General features: G+C 43.0%; 1 protein-coding gene and 1 long non-coding RNA gene across 6 annotated transcripts in view; one reads left to right on the forward strand and one right to left on the reverse strand.

Annotated features, from left to right (window-relative positions):
- The first annotated feature begins 169 nt into the window (after positions 1-169).
- The window catches only part of rnf213b (ring finger protein 213b), a 34,313-nt gene continuing 15,598 nt past the window's right edge, over positions 170-18,884 (forward strand). Inside the window, exons 1-28 of the mRNA XM_086304545.1 lie at positions 170-188; positions 731-879; positions 969-1,840; positions 1,918-2,076; positions 3,135-3,304; positions 3,409-3,683; positions 3,774-4,018; positions 4,341-4,547; positions 4,636-4,849; positions 4,945-5,000; positions 5,073-5,238; positions 5,324-5,473; positions 5,745-5,843; positions 5,987-6,112; positions 7,495-7,663; positions 7,759-7,926; positions 8,123-8,272; positions 8,368-8,996; positions 9,865-10,024; positions 10,131-10,348; positions 10,445-10,588; positions 10,688-10,840; positions 11,247-12,510; positions 12,597-12,781; positions 12,883-13,035; positions 13,653-17,435; positions 17,521-17,657; positions 18,697-18,795. Of these exons, the coding sequence (XP_086160671.1) occupies positions 778-879; positions 969-1,840; positions 1,918-2,076; positions 3,135-3,304; positions 3,409-3,683; positions 3,774-4,018; positions 4,341-4,547; positions 4,636-4,849; positions 4,945-5,000; positions 5,073-5,238; positions 5,324-5,473; positions 5,745-5,843; positions 5,987-6,112; positions 7,495-7,663; positions 7,759-7,926; positions 8,123-8,272; positions 8,368-8,996; positions 9,865-10,024; positions 10,131-10,348; positions 10,445-10,588; positions 10,688-10,840; positions 11,247-12,510; positions 12,597-12,781; positions 12,883-13,035; positions 13,653-17,435; positions 17,521-17,657; positions 18,697-18,795 (10,253 nt within the window). The 5' untranslated portion in view covers positions 170-188; positions 731-777. The remainder of the gene's footprint in view (positions 189-730; positions 880-968; positions 1,841-1,917; positions 2,077-3,134; positions 3,305-3,408; positions 3,684-3,773; positions 4,019-4,340; positions 4,548-4,635; positions 4,850-4,944; positions 5,001-5,072; positions 5,239-5,323; positions 5,474-5,744; positions 5,844-5,986; positions 6,113-7,494; positions 7,664-7,758; positions 7,927-8,122; positions 8,273-8,367; positions 8,997-9,864; positions 10,025-10,130; positions 10,349-10,444; positions 10,589-10,687; positions 10,841-11,246; positions 12,511-12,596; positions 12,782-12,882; positions 13,036-13,652; positions 17,436-17,520; positions 17,658-18,696; positions 18,796-18,884) is intronic.
- LOC147323862 (uncharacterized) lies at positions 1,915-18,781 on the reverse strand. Of its 5 annotated transcripts, none has more exons than XR_015130798.1 (4): positions 18,608-18,781; positions 11,892-12,954; positions 9,856-10,172; positions 1,915-7,886 (listed from the first exon to the last, which is right to left on the reverse strand). It is a non-coding gene; the product is annotated as an uncharacterized LOC147323862 (long non-coding RNA). The 5 variants fall into 5 exon arrangements; XR_015130797.1 differs by having other exon boundaries at positions 11,743-12,954; XR_015130796.1 differs by having other exon boundaries at positions 9,856-10,001; positions 10,112-12,954.

Below are 18,884 nucleotides of genomic sequence, written 5' to 3' on the forward strand. Positions count from 1 at the left end.
ATAAAACCGGGTAATATTTTACAAATACAAACGTATATGTTAGATCAATATTGGGGAGATGCGGGTAGGGTTGTGAGTCTGAACCTTTGGGGACGGTCCCTGTGTGTGGGCGGGTCCATCAGGAAGTTAAGTAAATGTTTGTCTGGCAGATTTTTAGTGTACTACTTGCGAAGCTAACATACAAACAGGTAAGCAAACACATCATGAACTTTATGTATTTTTGTCTTTATTTAATAAATGTCACTTGGTTATTTCAGATCTTACGGTCATTCTTGTCCTTTTATCCAGTAATAACAAGCGTACTAGACTATTTTTATTGTATTCTTATTACCTTTAATGCCACAGTCGCTTCTCAGCCTGTTTTTGTGCATCTCTGGTACTTTTTGGTAGTTTTTACTCCTTGTATTAGACTTTATGACGCTATTTTGTCAAAATATGATGCTGTCATTTGCTGTTCTACTTCATTTTATCATAAATTAATTGTTATCATATTCATTTGTACTGCTGATAAGATGAGGCAACCTAATAGGGTGTTTTTATGACTATAAAGGAAGTCATTGCAGAGTGTGTGCCATGATATGCTGTGTGCAGTATTTTTAAGGTATTTCTGCTCTTATAAAGAAGACCAGTTGCACTAATTTTATTAACTGTAATGCAACAACCTTGACCTGAATAGTAAGCCTCACAGGGATTAAAAGCTGTAACTGTGCCTGTATTTTTATATTTAAAGACAGTTCCCGCAGAGCAGGGGCTCACCTGAGAAAGGTGTCTCTACAGATGGAGGAGGGGGGAGGACACCCCCACTGTGCCAGTGGGCAGCAGGTGCAAACCAAGGAAGCTGAGGATTCTGCAACCAAAAGACCACGGAAGACAAATACGGTAGACATGCAGTCACAACAAACAGCTTTCAGGGGCCTGTTAGTGGTGTTTGAGCCGTCGTGAAATATATAAATTAATGTGTGTTCCAGGAACATGGAGCTGGAAAGCCCGGCAGGAACAGTCGAGAGAAGGAGAGGAGAAGAAGGAGAAATCAAAGAAGAAAAAATGCTAAAGGAGAGGCAGATGTCAAAAGTGAAAACATACAGAAGGATCAGAATAAGGCTATGGAGACTGAAAGCAGCCAAACTCAGGACAGCGAGTCTTTAAAAACACAGCCTGAGCTTCCCCAGACTGAAGACAACTTGCAAAAAGGGGAAAACAGCGGCGAGCAACCACAGAAAGATCCTAAGATGGTGCAAGCTCAGACTGAAACAGGGAAGCTCAAAGGCCCAGATAAATTCACACAGACTCCAGTTGCTACACAGAAGAATCAGGAAACACAGACAGACTTTCCTGTGCCGAAACAAGACGAGGGAAAGGGTGAAAAGATGGTGCAAGCTCAGACTCAAATAAGGAAGCTCAAAGGCTCAGATAAATTCACACAGACTCGAGTTGTTACTCAGAAGAATCAGGAAACACAGACAGACTTTCCTGTGCCAAAACAAGACGAGGGAAAGGGTGAAAAGACTCAAGCCGCCACAGAGAAAGCTGCTGAGGTGCAAGAAGATCAGAACAAGCACACACCTGGACCCAAGCTGCAAGGAGACAGCTCAGTTCAGACTCCATCAGAGCAAAATCCAGAAGGAGAATCATCAGAGCCAGCCAAGGAGCAACGAAGCGAGAAGGAGTCAAAGCCTAAACAGGAGAATCCCTCTGCAGAAGGCTCAGGTGTTGCATCTCAAACTGAAGAAGGTGCCAAACAGAAGTCTTATGCCAAAGCTGTGGCTGGAGTGGGAGGGAGTGACAAACAGTCCACTGTGGCAGCCACTAACACGGCAGAAAAAACATCCCAAAGCACACGGTAAGACTGATTTTAACTGTTTATTTAAACTCTGGAGCTAAAGCTCATATTTAAACATTTATCTTTTTCACTCACAGTGATCGAAGCCCAGTGAGACCTCCACCCGGAGTTCCTATGTTCACCTTTCACATCTACGCTGTGCTGGACAAAGCGTTTAGATTCAACCAAGAATTCGACAGACTTCAGCTTCAAAATCAACAAGGGTATTTCCCGCCCCTTGTAATAACACATTTTGTGTAAGTATCTATGATGTATTACATGTTGTATTTTTTATTGTTCTTTATGTTAGATTTTAGGACAGTAACATACACAAGAGGTTAATAGCAAAGCTCCTATGGTTCCACAGTTTTTTCCTGCTGCTTAGGATGATAGTGTGATTCTATTTTGTGTTTGGCCTTTTTACTTTATACATCAAAGTTCCTGTACTAACATAGGTCCATAAAGAATTTCTTTCCTGGTTTGGTGTGGAAGGATTTCTGTGGTTTGATCAAACCCCCAATTAACCAATTTTTTTGAAAATATACATTGGGGCATTTTAGCCTCTTTCTGTTTTTTTGATATGACAATGGAGGAAAGCTGTGTAGTAGGCCACGTAAAATCACAGAATGAGGTCAATGCATAGTGAGGTTCATAGTGGGCAGAGGTCTCCAATTTTCTGCAGAGTTATTTGCTACAGACCTCCAAACTATGTGTGGCCTTTAGATTAGCTCAAGAACAGTGTGTAGAGAGCTTCACCAGCTGCACCCAAGCCTTACGTAACAAAACACAATGCAAAGCATCACATGCACTGATGAAGTGGGGAAAAATTAGATTGGCCCGGGAAGAGTCCGCAATCCAGCAGAACGCCTTTGGGCAGAGACTGCTAGGCCAGGCCTTCTTGTCCAACGTCACTGTCTGACTTCACAAATGCACTCCTGGAAGAATGGTCAAAAATTCCTGTAAACACTCCTAAACCTTGTGGAAAGCCTTCCCAGAAGAGTTCAAGCTGTTACAGCTGCAAAGGGTGGGCCGACATCCTTTTAAATCCTGTGGATTAACAATAGAATGCCAATCCAAGTACATATGTGAAGAAAGATGAGCAAATACTTATCAATGCAGTGTATTTGGAGAGTAGCTTGTGTAGATTGTCAAGCATTTGAATATAGCTGTTAATATATTTTATTATATTGTTTTTTCCTGCATTCCACCTGAATAAGTTCTTTTTTGCTCCAGAGGATGTTGTGTTTTTATCTAGATAGATAAAAATTTGGCATGAATATCCCTTTCACTCAAATCTTCAATATTTTATCTTTAGTGGACTAAAGCAGGAAGGTTATCTGGTGGAAGCACGCCTCTCTGTTGAAGAAAGCAGCTTGCGAAGAGGCAGCTGTGTGACTTATTGGTATGGTGTAAAGCAACGAGTCAAAGAGATTTCAGGAACTGCCGAAAGACAAATTTACATTCCTTCAGACCCAAGTATTAAGGGTAAGACAAACACTGAGCTTGAGACTGCTATTATGTCATTTGTCCAATTCTGTTTCCTGGATTTCCACATAAACTGATCCCAAACCTGCCTGTGTTTTATACAGAGATGCATCTTTATGAAGGACTCATTAGCCGTTATGATGAAAAAGGTCTTTTTCACAAAATTATTAACTGGAAGAACACAAAGGGTGTGGAGATTTCAAATGCCTGGCAGTCCTCAGCTTCAACTCTGCTGAACAGAATCTTCCAGAAATGGACTCCGTCAGATAAACAGAGCACTGAGAGCTTGTGTCAAAGTTTGAGGTATTTTAAAGAGAGCCTTGGTTCTGCTCACACTAGGATGGCATACCCAGACAATTCACATCCACCTCAGGTCCAGGTGTGTTCAGCAAAAGGACAAAAAAATCAAAGTAGAAATTATCTACAGTAGCTTCTATAAACCACCATTAATACATGATTTTATTTTCAGGTGTCAGAGTTGATTTCAGAGAACTTGCTCCAAATCTTAAAAGGAGAGCCGAAGGAGAAGCTCCCGAGCTCCTGCAGGGACACTAGTCCTCTCGTTCTGGGGCTTTCTGTTTTCATGGTTACCCAAAGTTGTAGCATTAACCTTGGAGTTAAAGGCTGGGCTGAGCTGTGTCTGCTGGTCTCACAGTCTGCACTGGACAACAAAAACCTGGATGGGTTGCAGAGTTGTTTCACAAACACACAACAGTAGGTTTTTACAATCTTTAAGAAAAGTAATTCTTGGCCTGGTTAGACAACAGTTTCTCACTGACAAACGTTTTGTTTGTTTGTTTAAGAAAAATCCATCTAATTGATGTGAAATAGATGTTGCTGTTTGCTACATTTTATGGACTAATAAAAAAGCAGCATAGCAATTCAAAGGCTTTAATTACTTTAAAAACGAAATTAAATTAAATGAAACTCCACTTCTAAGTTAAGTTAACCTTCATCTTTAAACATTATCTTGGTGTGCTGATTGAGGTGTTGACATTTGAGCTTGTATCCTCACATGGTTCGGTTTCCCCCTCAGCACTGTGGTGGGTCTGATAAACCGCTGTGCCCAGGACAAGGTGGCAGAGGTCGTCCTGCTCGTTCCTCTCCTCTTCAGACTCAGACAGCCTGGAGCTGATGCAATGAAACTGGGTCCCACTGTTGAAGAAGAGAACTGGTCTGGACTACAAAGCATCAGTTTCAGTAGATTCAGAGAGACTGTCAAGTTCTCTCCGGACAAAAGAAAGTGAGTCTGTCTCAAACCCATCGTAGCTTTCTTTATTTCCCTGAAGTATCGATCAGATTTACTGAATTATTTCATTTTCCATCCACAGGAGGATGCTCTCTCTGATCCAGAAGCACTTATCACTGGCTACAGAGACGCCTCTGCTCCTGGTGAGCTGGTTATCTCTGGTTGCATTTGAGGACCTTCCTGAGTTTTCAGATGTGACAGGAGTATCTGCAGAACAGCTGATCCAGAGTCTGTTGTACAGACTGAGAAAATGTGGTGAAAGACCAGATTTAAAGAAAGAGGAAGAGAATTTAAAGGTGAAAAACCAACTAACTAATATAAACTTGTAATTTGACCTTGTTCCATCTTTAATACAGTCCTCTGTGATCACCTTTGTTCTTCCTACATGCAGCATGCTCAGAAGTGCTTTACCCACATCCTGCTGAAGGTAGACAGAGAGAAGGACAGGTAATGACACCTGAAATGTGCTTCATACATTCTGGTGTTGTGCTTTTTGTAACTTTAACTTTGTCTCTGCAGAATTATTGAAAGTGAAACCATCAAACATGCGTTCGCGAGCAGCATTGATGTTGCAAAGAACACGTGCCGCTTAGTGCGAATCGTCCCGTGGTACCAGGCCATCGTCCTGTCCTACCAGCTGGTGCTGAAGGTGGCAGCGATTTTGGAGGCTAAACTGAGAAAAGAGGTAAAACCCTACATGTTATATGTCCCATAATGCCTCAGTGTGATCTGTTATCTTAAATTTGTTATCTTTGTTTTGTGTCTTCTAGTCCAAAGAAGATGAGTTTGAGACCTTAAAGCAGCAGCTTCTGAAGGACTTGTTTGCAACGCAGGACCGAATCAGAGAGAAGAGAGACGAACTGCTTCCAAACCCGCTCCTGACATCATCAAAATCACTCAGCTATCCAAAGGAAATCGAGGCATGTAGCAAACACAGCTGATAAAATCAAACTACGTTGCTAATAATGAATTTTAAATGTATTTTTTGTTGGTCAATAATTGCACATTCTAAAGACATTACTGAAATGTAAAAAAGGGATCCTCGATAATGTAACTATAAACTCTTTGCACTTATTTAAATGTAATCTGGGCTGATATTAGTAATTTATTCTGATTAGATAATCAGAGTTACCCATCAGCCCTGCCTCTAACCACTCAGTTCACCTCGTTTAATGCCTGTGATGTTATCAGATGTGGGACGCGCTGCTGAAGGTCGAGTGCTCTTCTGAGGAAGTTTCATCCTGCTGGAGGCAGAGCCTGGAAAAAGACCTGAGGAAGAGGGTGTCCAAGGTCAGGACCCGTGCACCGATCGGTGTCAGACCAACATTACTGGTCTCGTTTTAGAAACACCTGAGTTCTATTCTGTCAGACTGGTGTCGGTTCAGCATGCAGATGTTTTCCCTCTGAACTCACCCGAGCTGTTTTATTTACAGATAAGTGACGAGGACAAAGTCATGCTCTGCTGCCTCGAGTCGTCCCAGACTGCATTAAGTAAAAACCAAGTCATACAGGCCTGTTTGGACGAGCTGTGTCACTCTGCGATCAAGGCAATCTGCCAGGTACACTGTGAATTAATAAATGAGTCAGAGCACAGTTTCAATATTCACTTTTAAAACCTTTAAAGAGCACTTCCAAAGTTATAGACTTTTTTTTCTTTTATCAAACGCGTAGAGATTAAGATGCACTTTTAAGTGTTTTAAGTGTCACCAGGGTCACAATGTAGTTCAGATCAAAAAGCAACCGTACTTTCACGGCCAAGTGACCCCTCGCTCTCTCCCACAGTCTGTGTCTCGAGCTTTGACTTGTCTTTTCCCTACATTACACTCAAAAACCTCAGAACAACAAAAAATGTAACAGAGAGCTGGTTTAACAAATCAATCAGTTGATAGATATGATTTTAAACGTAACCTTTTATTCTATGGTGCCGCGCTAGGTCAGTTAGCTTTTAGCAGGTCAAATGTAAGATTTGGTTTTTGTGTTTTTAATGATGATCTCTGAGCTACAAAACTGATTAATCTGAACGAGTTTTTGTGAGCTTCTCTCAGTTATTAGTTTTATATTTTAAATTCATTTTTATTTATTTTCAGACTGGTTTAGCTGGTTTCTCGTTCATTTGTATTGTTAGTTTATTACATATTAGTTTCACTATACATGTATAATATGATATAACATTTATACATTGTAACAGTAGTCAGGAAAAGATTTGAGGAGTTCGGAGCAGGAACTACGCACCCAAACTTCTCTCACAGTAGTGTAGACGTCCATGTCTGCAACACAGGCTCCTCAGACTAAGGGCCTGATTTACTGAGTACAAACTATTTAAGCTCAGTGACAGGGTTGTGTGTGTAAGAGAGAACGCAGAGATTTTTGCACCTGACTCTGTTGTTTATGCATTTCAGAGAGTTCCTCTATCAGGACACCAAAAATAGGGCAGGGAAATTTAAAAGAAAGGTGAAAATGACTTGCTGACATTGCTGTTTACGACATGCAGTTTACTGCTAACGGCACCGATTTTTAATGCTGAAAAAAGCATGTTTTTTGCACTTGATATTGCCTATAACATTGCCTGTGAGCTTTATTTGGAGATCGTGCACACACTGCATTTTGCCCCATTTAGGAAATCTGGCCATTGCTGTCTTTGCAAATATGACCCTATTAAAAAAGACTAAAACTTAAGATACATATTTTTGGTTTAAGTTAACTAAAAGGTTCATTTTTGGTTATAATAAACTTTTCTCTCTCAAAATTTGTAATTTTTCTCCAGTAAAATTCTTTTTATGTGAATGTAAAATGTCAGCTTTGAATAAATGTGTGGCGTTTGGACTTTAACAAGACTCACTGGAAAATTCTCCCATTCACATTAACGTCAGTATTGATAAGTGAAACACTGTATGTAGCATACATTATGAAGTAGGAGAGTAAACATGTGTTCTGTTTTTAGAGAAGGCAGGAGGGAGACCTGATGCGAAGTCTGACCTCTAAGGTCAGATCAGCACTTCCTGCTGCTGTTGTGTCTGCTGTGGTGGTCGAGTCAGCTGCACGGTTCAGAGACAGCGTGGTGGTTCAGCTGCTCGACCCTCAGTCCGCCGTGAGCCATCTCCTGTTGAAGGGTACGTCATTTCTTTGCTCATTTACGTCTTCTTGAAATTTTTACTCGCTGCTGTTCGGGTTTTGTGATGGCTGCGGTGTTGCTGCTTTGGTCCAGGTGACTGGAAAGCGATCCAGGTGGACGACACCGCAGGGCAGGTGGTCCACAGCTGTGTGGAGGCCGTACACTCTCTGGTGGGGTCTCTGCTTCAAGGAGACGTGGCTCTGGGAGACCTGCAGACCTGCCTGAAACACCGGGAGCAGTTTAAAAAGCTTTTCCAGCAATGTGAGAACCATCAGAGTCTGCTATTCCTTCATTCTGTTTTTAATAATCTCACACATCCTGTCCTTTATATAAATGAGATATTCAGAAGATTTAAGTACAAGAGGGATGCAAAGTTAACTAATTTTCTCCGTTTGCCTCTTTAGCTCATGCTTGCAAACTGTCTTGATTAATATGAGCTGCATCGTGTTTTCCACAGACAAGTCAAACGCTAAATCTGAGAAGGTTGCTGTCAGTGCAGACGAGGTTTTAGCTCAGAGAGAGAAAGATCTGAACACGTTCGTGCAGAGGAAACAGCAGATTGAAGCTCTCATAAAGATGATAGCAAAGGTTACAGAAAGCATCACAGGTGAGTTGAATGTCGTTCATTTCATCATTTTAAATATTTTTGCTGTGTGGTGGTTTAATGGCTTCTTCACACTAACATGGTTCTTATGTCAATAGTTCCTGAGATGTTGGCCCTGGAGGAGCAGCACAATGCAGATCTCCACGCTGTGAGCCTGAACAAACTGATGCTTGTTCAGCCCTTTGATGCTGAAGGCAAATTAAAGAGTGCTGGCTCTCCATGCGTCCTCTGGTATAAAACCAGTATGAATGTCTTAAAAATGGCCACAGAGATGCACAAACTGCGAGACAGCAACCTGATTCTGTCCTCGTGGGTCAAAGGAGCTGCATCTTTGGCAGCGAGATATTCCTTCCAAGCTCCTGTTTCAGTGAACCTAACACAGGTCTGCGACAACATCTGGAACCCCCTGCTCACCGAGTTTGTTGACCTCGCCGTGAGCATTGCAGAAGCAAATATCACTTTTAGGCAGCTCGATCAGGTTTTGCTTGAGTCTGGGGACCAGGGTGATGGGAAAATCATAAAAACAGAGCTGGATCTGATGTTGGAGATGTTTTCTGAGGCAGGAGGGTCCAAACCTGAGGTCAACTGGATGAAGATGAGACTCAATCAGATCCAGAAGTATAGACAACTCCACGAGGCGGCGGCTGCAGCCAGCGCCGTGCTGAAGATTGCAGGAAAAATGGGGCTTTCTGGAAACTTCACTGAGATCGAAGCACTCAGTCAACTGGTAATACTTTATGAATATTACTATTTACTTAAAGGATGTTCTCAAAGTCTCGTTGACGTGGTGACCAAAACTGAAGACGTTTAATAGATTTGTGTAGGAAAAAAAATATACGCTACATTTTCCAGAATTTGTTTTTAACAGTTTCTAATGTTGTAACCTGGAGTTTCAGTCAGGCATCAGCCTGGAGGGACTCTCGGCGTGTTTTTTGGCTCATTCTCCTGCTGAAAAAACAAATGTATTTCCCTCTGAGCTTGAACTAGATGAGACTGTGTGTCTCTGCAGGAACAGTGGCAGTAGCAAAACCCCCAGACATCATCACAGCTCCTCCTGCACATGTACAGATGCCATTTGTTCACCTTCTCTGTGTCATGGCAGTTTTCTTTTTCTTTTTTGTCTCAAGAAGGCGGGGCCTCACGTAGCACTTTCATCACACAGGCCTGCTGATACAGTCTCCTCCCAAGAGCTTTTACTTATATCTATTTGCTGCTTGATCTTTGAAAAGCAGAGAGAACATTTCTGGACCTACTGACCTTCATGTATTAATGTAATTAGTGTATTTAAGCTCACTGAGCAGATCTTGCCACAATGTGCATGTTTACAGTAGCTGAGTCACGCTTCTTTATTTATCTTCTGCACAACTGAACTGAAGTTCTTAAAACCATCAAGGAGCAACTTCACGTGCTAAATGTGTGCAAAGCTCTCCTCATAGTTTTGGTGTCTTCAGCTATCTTGACTCCTACTGTAAAAATAAATACTAAAACAAGTGATATTTGTTGGATAAAACATAAGTTACACAGAAGCCCAAACATTTATATTGATATTAACTAAATAATGTTTCATTCTATGACGATATTCGTACCTTCCACAGGAAGAGGACAGCTTTAAGCGCAGGGCTCTGAGCTCTCTGAGTGACGACCTGTTTCGTGCCAGACAGCAACTCTCCAAGGTCACCAAGCAGCACACTGCCTGTCTGGAAGAGTTTCTAGCGAGCCAAACTCTTGTCACCTGGGTCAAAGAGAACCTTAAAAGTAAGGTGATCTCATGAAAAACACAAAGCGTCCCTTTTTTGGTTATAAATAATCTTGTGGCCTTGCAGAAGATGCCTCCATCCTCACTTTGTTCTCCCGTCAACAGACATGAGCGATGTGAAGGTTTACGTGGATCTGGCTTCCATATCTGCTGGAGAGAACGACACAGAGATCGATCAGGTGGCCTGCTTCCATGATGCAGTGATGGGCTATGCCCCTCTGCTCTACTCCCTCTCCCCTCAAGCTGGCTTTAATGAATTCATGAGGTGTGCTCGGCAGGTGTGGGACACCCAAAGTAGAGATGAGAAGCTCCCTGACAAACTGGTAAAAACTGGTATTTACATCATCTCTCTTATTTTTACGCCTACATCCTGGCTGATGTTGCAAAGCAGCTATAAGAGTGTTTGGTTTGGTTTTCAGAGCGAGTCTACCCGCTTACTGAGCTGGCTAAAAGCACTGAAGGAGACTCACGGCTCTGTCGAGCAGTCCTCCCTCTCCTTGGCTTCCTCTATTAATGCTAATGGAGTTTATCACATAAACTGGTCTGATAAAAACACACAGAGGGTGAGTGCACAGTGTTCCTTTGACAAACAGAATATGGGGCTTACAAACTGAAGTGATTTTCAAATTCTTATTAGTCAGTTTTTTCCGATTCCTTTGCAGAGATGTCTTCAAAACATGGTGAAGGTCACAGTGAGAAGCAGCAGAGAGGAGAAGAGCTACAAGCTTGAAGATCTGCTCGAGCTACAAAACAAACTCATGCTCATGTCATCCAAAGGGGAGCACGGCAGAGAGCAAGTCAACAGGTTCACAGAGGTCAGCGGCTTTTAAACGGTTAAATTATGACTCTTCTTAGCAAAGGAAACTCAGTGGAAGGTTCTCAGCTTCTTTATTGTGTTTCATCTTATTTGTCAGACTTGTGTACCTGTTGTGTCCTCGAATTAAAGCTTTGACTCCACCACTTTTACAGCTGAGATAATAGGATGCAGGAGATCTCAAAAGTATTCAAGAAAAAAAGCAGACCCTTTTAATGTACTCTTGGTTAGCATGACGATAAGTCATCATATCTGACACCATCACTAGTTTTTTGTGCAATAAATGCAGTTCTGTCCACTGACACTAGAACCTAAGCTAAAGAGAGTTAAACATTTTAGCTGTAGACCCGGTGTCTGTGGTTTAGGATAGTATTAACTGCAAAACTCCTGCTGCCATGTCCTCGTAGGTTTTTGAGGGAGTTCAGAGACTGGGCACCATCCTTCTTCAGATGCAAACATCTGGGAACATGCTCTTCAGAGACTGGCACGCTGAGGTCGAGTGCTGCCAACAACAGCAGCCATGCATCAGAGTCACCTTCTTGTCCCTGAAAGATAAACGGATGACATACTACGGTGAGGTGACAGCGCAGCTGCAAAGCCTTGCGCAGTCCATGGATACATGCCAGAAGAAATGGCGTTCCTTCATCAGCAGCATGCGCTCCCGCTTTGGCTTGCTGAACCACTACACCTCGGAGCAGATGGTTTATTTGTGCCACTGGATACACAAAGTGTGTCAACGCCAGGCGTCTGTTCCTCAGCAGTTATGGCACTTACTGTTTCCCATAAAACCCGAGTGCACGCCAAATGATGTCAGACACGCCTACAGTAATGCAGCAAGAATGAGCTCGAACGCTGATGAGTTAGAAGATGTTTCATCTGATGACGACGACATGTATTACGAACCTTCAGAAGATGTGATGCCAGCACAACAGGCTGAAGTGGACATGAAAGAGGCTTCCGACTTGATGGAGTTTTCTTCGGATGATGAAGAAGATGAAGAGGACAGTCTTGAGAATCTCTGGCAGCAATTCAAAAAAGACATGAGTCTTTACCTGAGTGAGTCGCTGGATATCTTGACACTAGCCAACTTCCTCTCATGCCTCTCTGAGATGAACCAGCAGCACACGATCAGAAACCTTCTGTCAGTTCTCCAGGAAGGAAAGCCCAATCTCGTTCTGTGCCCCATTGGAGAGGTTTTTACCACCACCCTCTCTTTTTACATGGAGAGTCCAGAGCAGCCTCTGCCGTCTGTTGATGAGGTTCTAGTCTGCAGAGAGGAAACCACAGAAGAGGAGGTGGAGATCTTTCTGCGCCGTGCTCTGAGTCAAGGCTCCAGACAAAACTGCCAGAAGATATACTCTCTGGTGAATCCAGGGCTGCTGGGATATGATGTCAGTGTAGCTTTAGGGGAGATCTTCGACAGTCTTGAGAGAAGTGCCGGCCCGCATTATCGTCTGGTCATAGTGAGTCCGGTTGTGCACCAGCACAGATACGTGCCCTCTTTCTTCAGCAATGATAAAGTGCAGGCTGGTGTGGGTATAACAGCCGACACTGCCAGGAAATATCTACATCACCACTTCACAGAAAACATGCTTCAGCAAAACCCCGTCACACGGGTTTCTCCAGACAAGCTCTCAGTCTGGATCGTGTCATCTGAGCGCCCTGCAGTCGGTAAGGACAACCCCTCCTTGCACTAAAATTATTAAAAATGCAGTTCAGTTACAATATTTAAATGTTGGCATCTTTTCTTTTCTTAGGGAAATCACTTTACATTGATCGTTTGTTTGAGAAGTTCCAGCAGATATCTCCCAGAGCAAAACATATCAGCCTCAAGCTGATTGAGCCATGCGTTGACATAGACTCACTGATTAGGAGTCTGTCAGAGAAACTGGAACCTTTGAGAGAGCAGGATCCTGTCATTCTGCACATTGACACTGCTGGAGTAAGTATGCAAGCATTTACAGCTGCAGGCCGTTTGGTCTGCTGTTGCTTGTGCTTGAGTTTGACAGTCTGTCTTGTTTTTTCACTTTGGACACCTCTCAGGTTCGTTCAGGTTTGGAGGAGCTCTTGTTCCACCTGTTAGTTCTGGGTTGTTTGAACGACAGCCATGGCATGCTGTGGAGAAGAAATGTGGCTCACTTAATCACAGTTGAGGTCCTGAAAACATATGCATTCCCCCCAAATCATCAACAAGAGGTAATGAGCTTTTTAGACCCTCATTGAATAGAACTTCAGAACTCGTCACACGTCACATTTCATGTCTTTAAGAAAAACTCATCTTTTTAACTAGATTTTTTTTATAAGTGGATTTAACTTTGAATGCTAAAATATTTTAGATGGTAAAGAACTCATACAAAACCATCATGTGTAAAAGATTGATATTGCCTGTTGGTTAGTGAAGTTGTGAAACCTCATGATGAGTCTTTTTGTTGTCACAAGTGAGTGGTGAATCTTACCACAGGACTCTGATTTTGACGGTTGTTTAGACTTTTATATAGCTGGATGCTTTGCAACCGGAGGAGTTGCAACAGTAATGTGGTAATGTAACAAATTACTTTCCCTACCAAGTAATTAAGTACTATATTGCATTACTTTAAATAAAAGTAACAAGTAATGTGCAATACATTTTTTTGAGTAACAACTCCAACATTGTCTTTGAGTGTAGTATATTTTAATTCAGTGCCCTAAATCTGCAAGCTTATTATATCTGTAAACTTTTAAAAGGTTCAAATAAATCATTTGCCGATTTGAGAACATTTTGGGAATCTCCTGTTGATTTAATTTTTTCTTTAATGTTTGATTTTTTCATGCAGACGAAGCTTGGACTTCTTGATGTTTTGCCCACCATTCGTTGTAAGCCTCCAAGAGAAGTGATGCAGTTATTGGCCAATAAGACCTTTGATCCACTGATGGATGGTCAGGAGTTTTGCAGTGAGGGAATTCAAAGACCCTATCAGTACTTAAGGCGTTACAAGGAGAAACAGGATCTGGATCATTTTAACTACCAGGAGGGTTCCAGAATGGGGGATCCCAGTGACTGTCTCAATCTCTTCCTGTCCTACTGTGGAATGCAAGATCCATCCTGGGGTGAGCTGAAGAACTTCTCCTGGTTCCTCAATGTGCAACTGAAAGACTGTGAGAACTCAATTTTCTGCGATCGAGAATTCCTTGCTGACCAGCTTCCTGGTTTCAAAGGGTTCATCGTAAAGTTCATGATTCTAATGGCAAGAGATTTTGCCTCGCCATCTCTGGACATGTCCGATGAGAGTCCCATGCCACTCATGGAGAACAGTCAGGAAGAGGAACTTCTGGCCCGTCTGACAATTCGTAAGCGCTGGGAAAATGAGTCTCATCCATACATTTTCTTCAATGCGGACCACATGTCAATGTCTTTCCTCGGCTTTAATGTACAAAGTTATTGGCAAAACACACTCAATGCAGTTGATCCTCGCAGCAATGCAGTCCTGATACACGATGTGATGTCACAAGAGCTTTTTCAAGGTTTGCAGCAGCAGAGGATATCTCTCACTGAGGACTTTGATCAGTTACCCCGGGCAGACAAAATCAAAAGGATTTCTTGCGTTGTTGGAGCAAAGAAAGGAATTGCAGACAAGCGATTTGATCCAGACCCTACCTATGAGCTCACTGCTGACAATGTGATGAAGATGTTGGCCATACACATGAGATTCCGATGTGAAATTCCTGTTGTCATCATGGGTGAGACTGGCTGTGGAAAAACCAGATTGGTTCGTTTCCTTTGTACTTTACAAAGGGAGGGAAGATCAGTCGAGAACATGGTACTTGTTAAGGTGCATGGTGGAACCACTGCAGAAATGATCTACAGGAAGGTGAAGGAGGCTGAGGCACTTGCTCACCAGAACCGTGTGAAGCACAATCTAGACACCATTTTATTCTTTGATGAAGCCAACACCACAGAGGCCATTTTTGCCATCAAGGAAATCCTGTGTGACCGAACAGTGAGAGGACAACCTTTGAAGGCTGACAGCGGTTTAAAAGTAATAGCTGCCTGCAATCCTTACAGGAAGCACTCACCTGAAATGGTGGAACGCTTGGAACGTGCTGGATTGGGATACCGAGTGAAGGCTGATGAAACAGAAGACCGCCTTGGCAAAGTCCCTCTAAGGCAGCTGGTCTACAGAGTTCACCCTCTGCCTCCTAGCATGGCTTCTTTGGTGTGGGATTTTGGTCAGCTGAGTGATTCAACTGAGCTTTCTTATATCCAACAGATTGTCCAGAAGAAAGTTGCTGACCATCATTTGCCACTATCATGCAAGAGCATCATTTCAAATGTGTTAGCAGCCTCCCAGAAATACATGAGAAGTCGTAAAAACGAGTGCAGCTTTGTGAGTCTCAGAGATGTGGAGAGGTCCATGAAAGTGCTAATTTGGTTTTACCAGCACAGCAATGTCCTTTTCAGCAACTGCACCCGTCTCAGTAAGGATGATAAAACACTAAAGTGCCTGATTCTTGCAGTTGGAGTCTGCTACTACCCATCTCTGGTGAACAAAGAGGAGTACCTGGATAACATTTGCAGGTACTTCCCGGATTGTTACCGCTCTTCAGATGCACTGCAGACAGAGATTTCTTCCTGTCAAGACTTCTTCCTTCAGAACATACAAACCAGGGAGACTATAGCCAAAAATGTTGCACTTAAAGAGAATGTGTTTCTCATGGTGGTTTGTATTGAGCTCAGGATCCCACTCTTTCTGGTTGGCAAGCCAGGCAGCTCCAAGTCACTTGCAAAAACTGTGGTTGCTGATGCCATGCAGGGACAGAATTCCCACTGCAAGCTATTCAAGAATCTCAAGCAAGTTCATATGGTCTCCTTCCAGTGCAGCCCTCACTCAAGTCCAGAGGGCATCATAGGAACATTCAGGAACTGTGCTCGCTTCCAGAAGGATAAAAACATGGACGAGTATGTGTCAGTGGTAGTGCTTGATGAGATAGGACTAGCAGAAGATTCTCCTCAGATGCCACTGAAAACCCTTCATCCTCTCTTGGAGGATGGTTGCATCGACAATGACAAGCCAGATCCACACATGAAGGTCGGCTTTGTTGGCATCTCCAACTGGGCTCTGGATCCAGCCAAGATGAACAGAGGGATATTTGTGTCCAGATGGGATCCAAGTGAGGATGAACTTGTTGAAACTGCCAAAGGCATTTGTTCATCCTCCAACCCAATTCTCCTGAAAATCAAACACCTCTTCCCAGCTTTGGCAAAGGCCTTTCTGAGCATCTGTAAGGAGACCTCCAAGAATCAGTTCTTTGGCCTGAGGGATTATTACAGCCTTGTCAAAATGCTCTTTGCTGCAGTCAAAACTACACAGCATGAGCCGGATGGTGAGCAGATGGTAGAGGCCATCTTACGTAACTTCAGTGGGCAGCCAGAAGGTTTTGACCCTGTCATATTTTTCCAAGAGATTCTCCAAGACCTTAAAGAAATTCCAAGACCAAGCACCCTGCAAATGGTAAAAAAGAATCTTGATCATGGCACCACTGAGGAGAGCCGGTACCTCCTTTTACTGACCACTAACAATGCAGCTCTCCATATCCTTCAGCAACAAGTGTTTGCCAAAGGAGACTATCCACAGCCAGAAATCATTTTTGGTTCAGGATTCCCAAAGGACCAGGAATATGCCCAAATCTGCCGTAATGTGAACCGAGTGAAAACATGCATGGAGACTGGACGTACTGTCATCCTCCTCAACATGCAGAATCTCTATGAAAGCCTCTACGATGCCTTGAACCAGTACTATGTTTACCTCAGTAAGCAGCAGTACGTTGATCTGGGTCTTGGCTCCCATAGGGTCAAATGTCGTGTTCATACAAACTTCAGACTGGTGGTAGTGGAGGACCAGAAGAAGGTGTATGAGCACTTTCCAGTGCCCCTTATCAACAGGCTGGAAAAACACAGAGTGGATAGGAGCACCGATCTGGAGCCGTGGCAGCACACAGTTCTTGACAAACTGAGAGAGTGGGTGAAGGAGTTCTCCGGCGAGGCGTCAGAAGATTTCAAACAATCTGACATTTTTATTGGCTTCCATGGTGATGCCTGTGCCAGTGCTCTGTTGCAAGCCCTGGAAAGGAGAGCACTAAGAGTGGAAGACACTCAAGAAGCACAAGGCACTCAAGAAGGACCGCAGCAACAGGGAGACCAAAACAAAACACTTGAGACAAGCACACAGAAAGATGTAATTCAGCTGGAAGATGATCAGGTGGGTGATGCAATGGAAACAGATCAAGAAACTGAGACATGTGAAAAGAATGATGATGACTCCATTGAGGTATGTAATGAAAACAAAGTGATGCCAGAAAGTGAAGCGATGATGGACGCAGAAAGTGATTTTGAGTCTGCAAGACAAAGTGAGGAGGACGAAGTCTTGGATTTAGCCAAAGGTCTCTTGTTAAACTGTGCCACTCCTGATGCCGTGGTGAGGCTCAAGTATTCAGATTTAGCAAAGCAAGAAATAGACAAACTCCAGAGATTGTACTTCCAGCAACAGCATCACCACTCACTTCGGGATTTTCTGGAAGATTGCTTGAAGGTGTATCAGGAGTCCAGCAAGTTTCTGGAGGTAAGGCGCAAAACAAACCTCTAGTTTGTTCTTCATATTCCTTACAGTCTGTTTACTGCACTGTGTGCTTTGTGGTTCTGCATAGGTTACTACATTCTCCAGCTTGTTAACCAAATCAGATGTCAAGGTTGTAGCCCACGCTCTAGGACTGCACACAGACAGGATCCTACTACTGTCGCTCCACCAGTTCGACACTGAAGTCTCTTTCTGCAATAAAATACGGTAACGATTTTTCAAATAAAGCAGGATTTACAGCGTTTTAACGAGTTATTTTTCAATGAGATCTTTGTGCAAAATAAAGCTGCTCTCCCATGAGTCTCGACCTGCCACTGATCTTCAATCATTTTGGACCACAGTTGGTATTCCTTGTGCTACTCTGCAGTATTGGAATAGTAACACGTGCACCAATTCTCCACCTGCCGCAGGGTCTGATTGGAACTGTCCTTCAGCTTGTCTCGAGTCCAAAACAAGGACTACAGTCCAGGAGTTTGTTTCTGGGATATCCTCTCTGGGGAAACACATAAATGATATAAACAACCACCACAAACAGTGCCTGGCCAGCGAGCCAGCTGGTAGAGAAATTGGACACTCACAGGAAGTCGCTGCTAACCAGCTTATCCCTTGTAAATTCTATATCTTTCTACTGTCTGACTTGCTGCCCAGATAACCGTTGTGGTGCTTGTTGACATCATTGTTCTTCTCTGGAGATCTAATGCGAGCTGATGGGCTGGTCGAAAGATTTTAGTCGAAACCTTTCGAGTTTTCTTCTTACTGTTATTCCCCTCCATGAGCTCTACTAGCAATGCTCCTCGTTTTTTCTTTTTTTAAGATCGAGGAGGATTGTGCAGCAATCACAGATGTTATTGTAAATGGATGTGCAGTTGTTGTTAAAATATCTGATCAGCCTGCCAAAGTAAAGTCTACATGTGTAAAACATTAAAAATGTCAGATATTGATTAAATCCAGGCTGCCATAGGGCGAGAGGCGGGGTGCTGAACCTGGACAGGTTGCCAATCTCTCACAGAGCTAAAGTGAAACCCAAGTTATTATTGTAATTGAAAAAAAAAACCCCAGTGTAATTTCAAGTTTTAGTTGATGATGGCAGAGTTTCAATGTTGCAGTGTCTAAACACAGACAGTGATGCAGAAATGAGCAAGTTTGGCTGTGCTTACCGGTTTAGTTCAGAGTAGCATTTTCTTTGCAGCAGTATCAGAGACGCTGATACGGATTAATCTTGCTCCTGCTCATCTGTCTGTATTAGGGGTTTCCTTCAAAACGCTGGCCACTCTCTTCACATTCTGCTAATCCAAATGGACCTCGAGGAATCCCGCTGCAGCAGCGAGCTCATTGCATCAGCAAAGTAGGTCTTAACCTCAAACTCGTGAACAGATCTGATTTAAAGCAGGGTCGGTGAGAAACGGGACATTGAAGGCATTTGCGTTGTATTTG

The sequence above is a fragment of the Aulonocara sp. 'chitande type north' Nkhata Bay genome, linkage group LG8 (genome assembly GCF_057382095.1).
Source record: "Aulonocara sp. 'chitande type north' Nkhata Bay isolate Kocher_YH1m ecotype deep benthic linkage group LG8, A_spYH_male_GT1.1, whole genome shotgun sequence".
Lineage (NCBI taxonomy): Eukaryota > Metazoa > Chordata > Actinopteri > Cichliformes > Cichlidae > Aulonocara > Aulonocara sp. 'chitande type north' Nkhata Bay.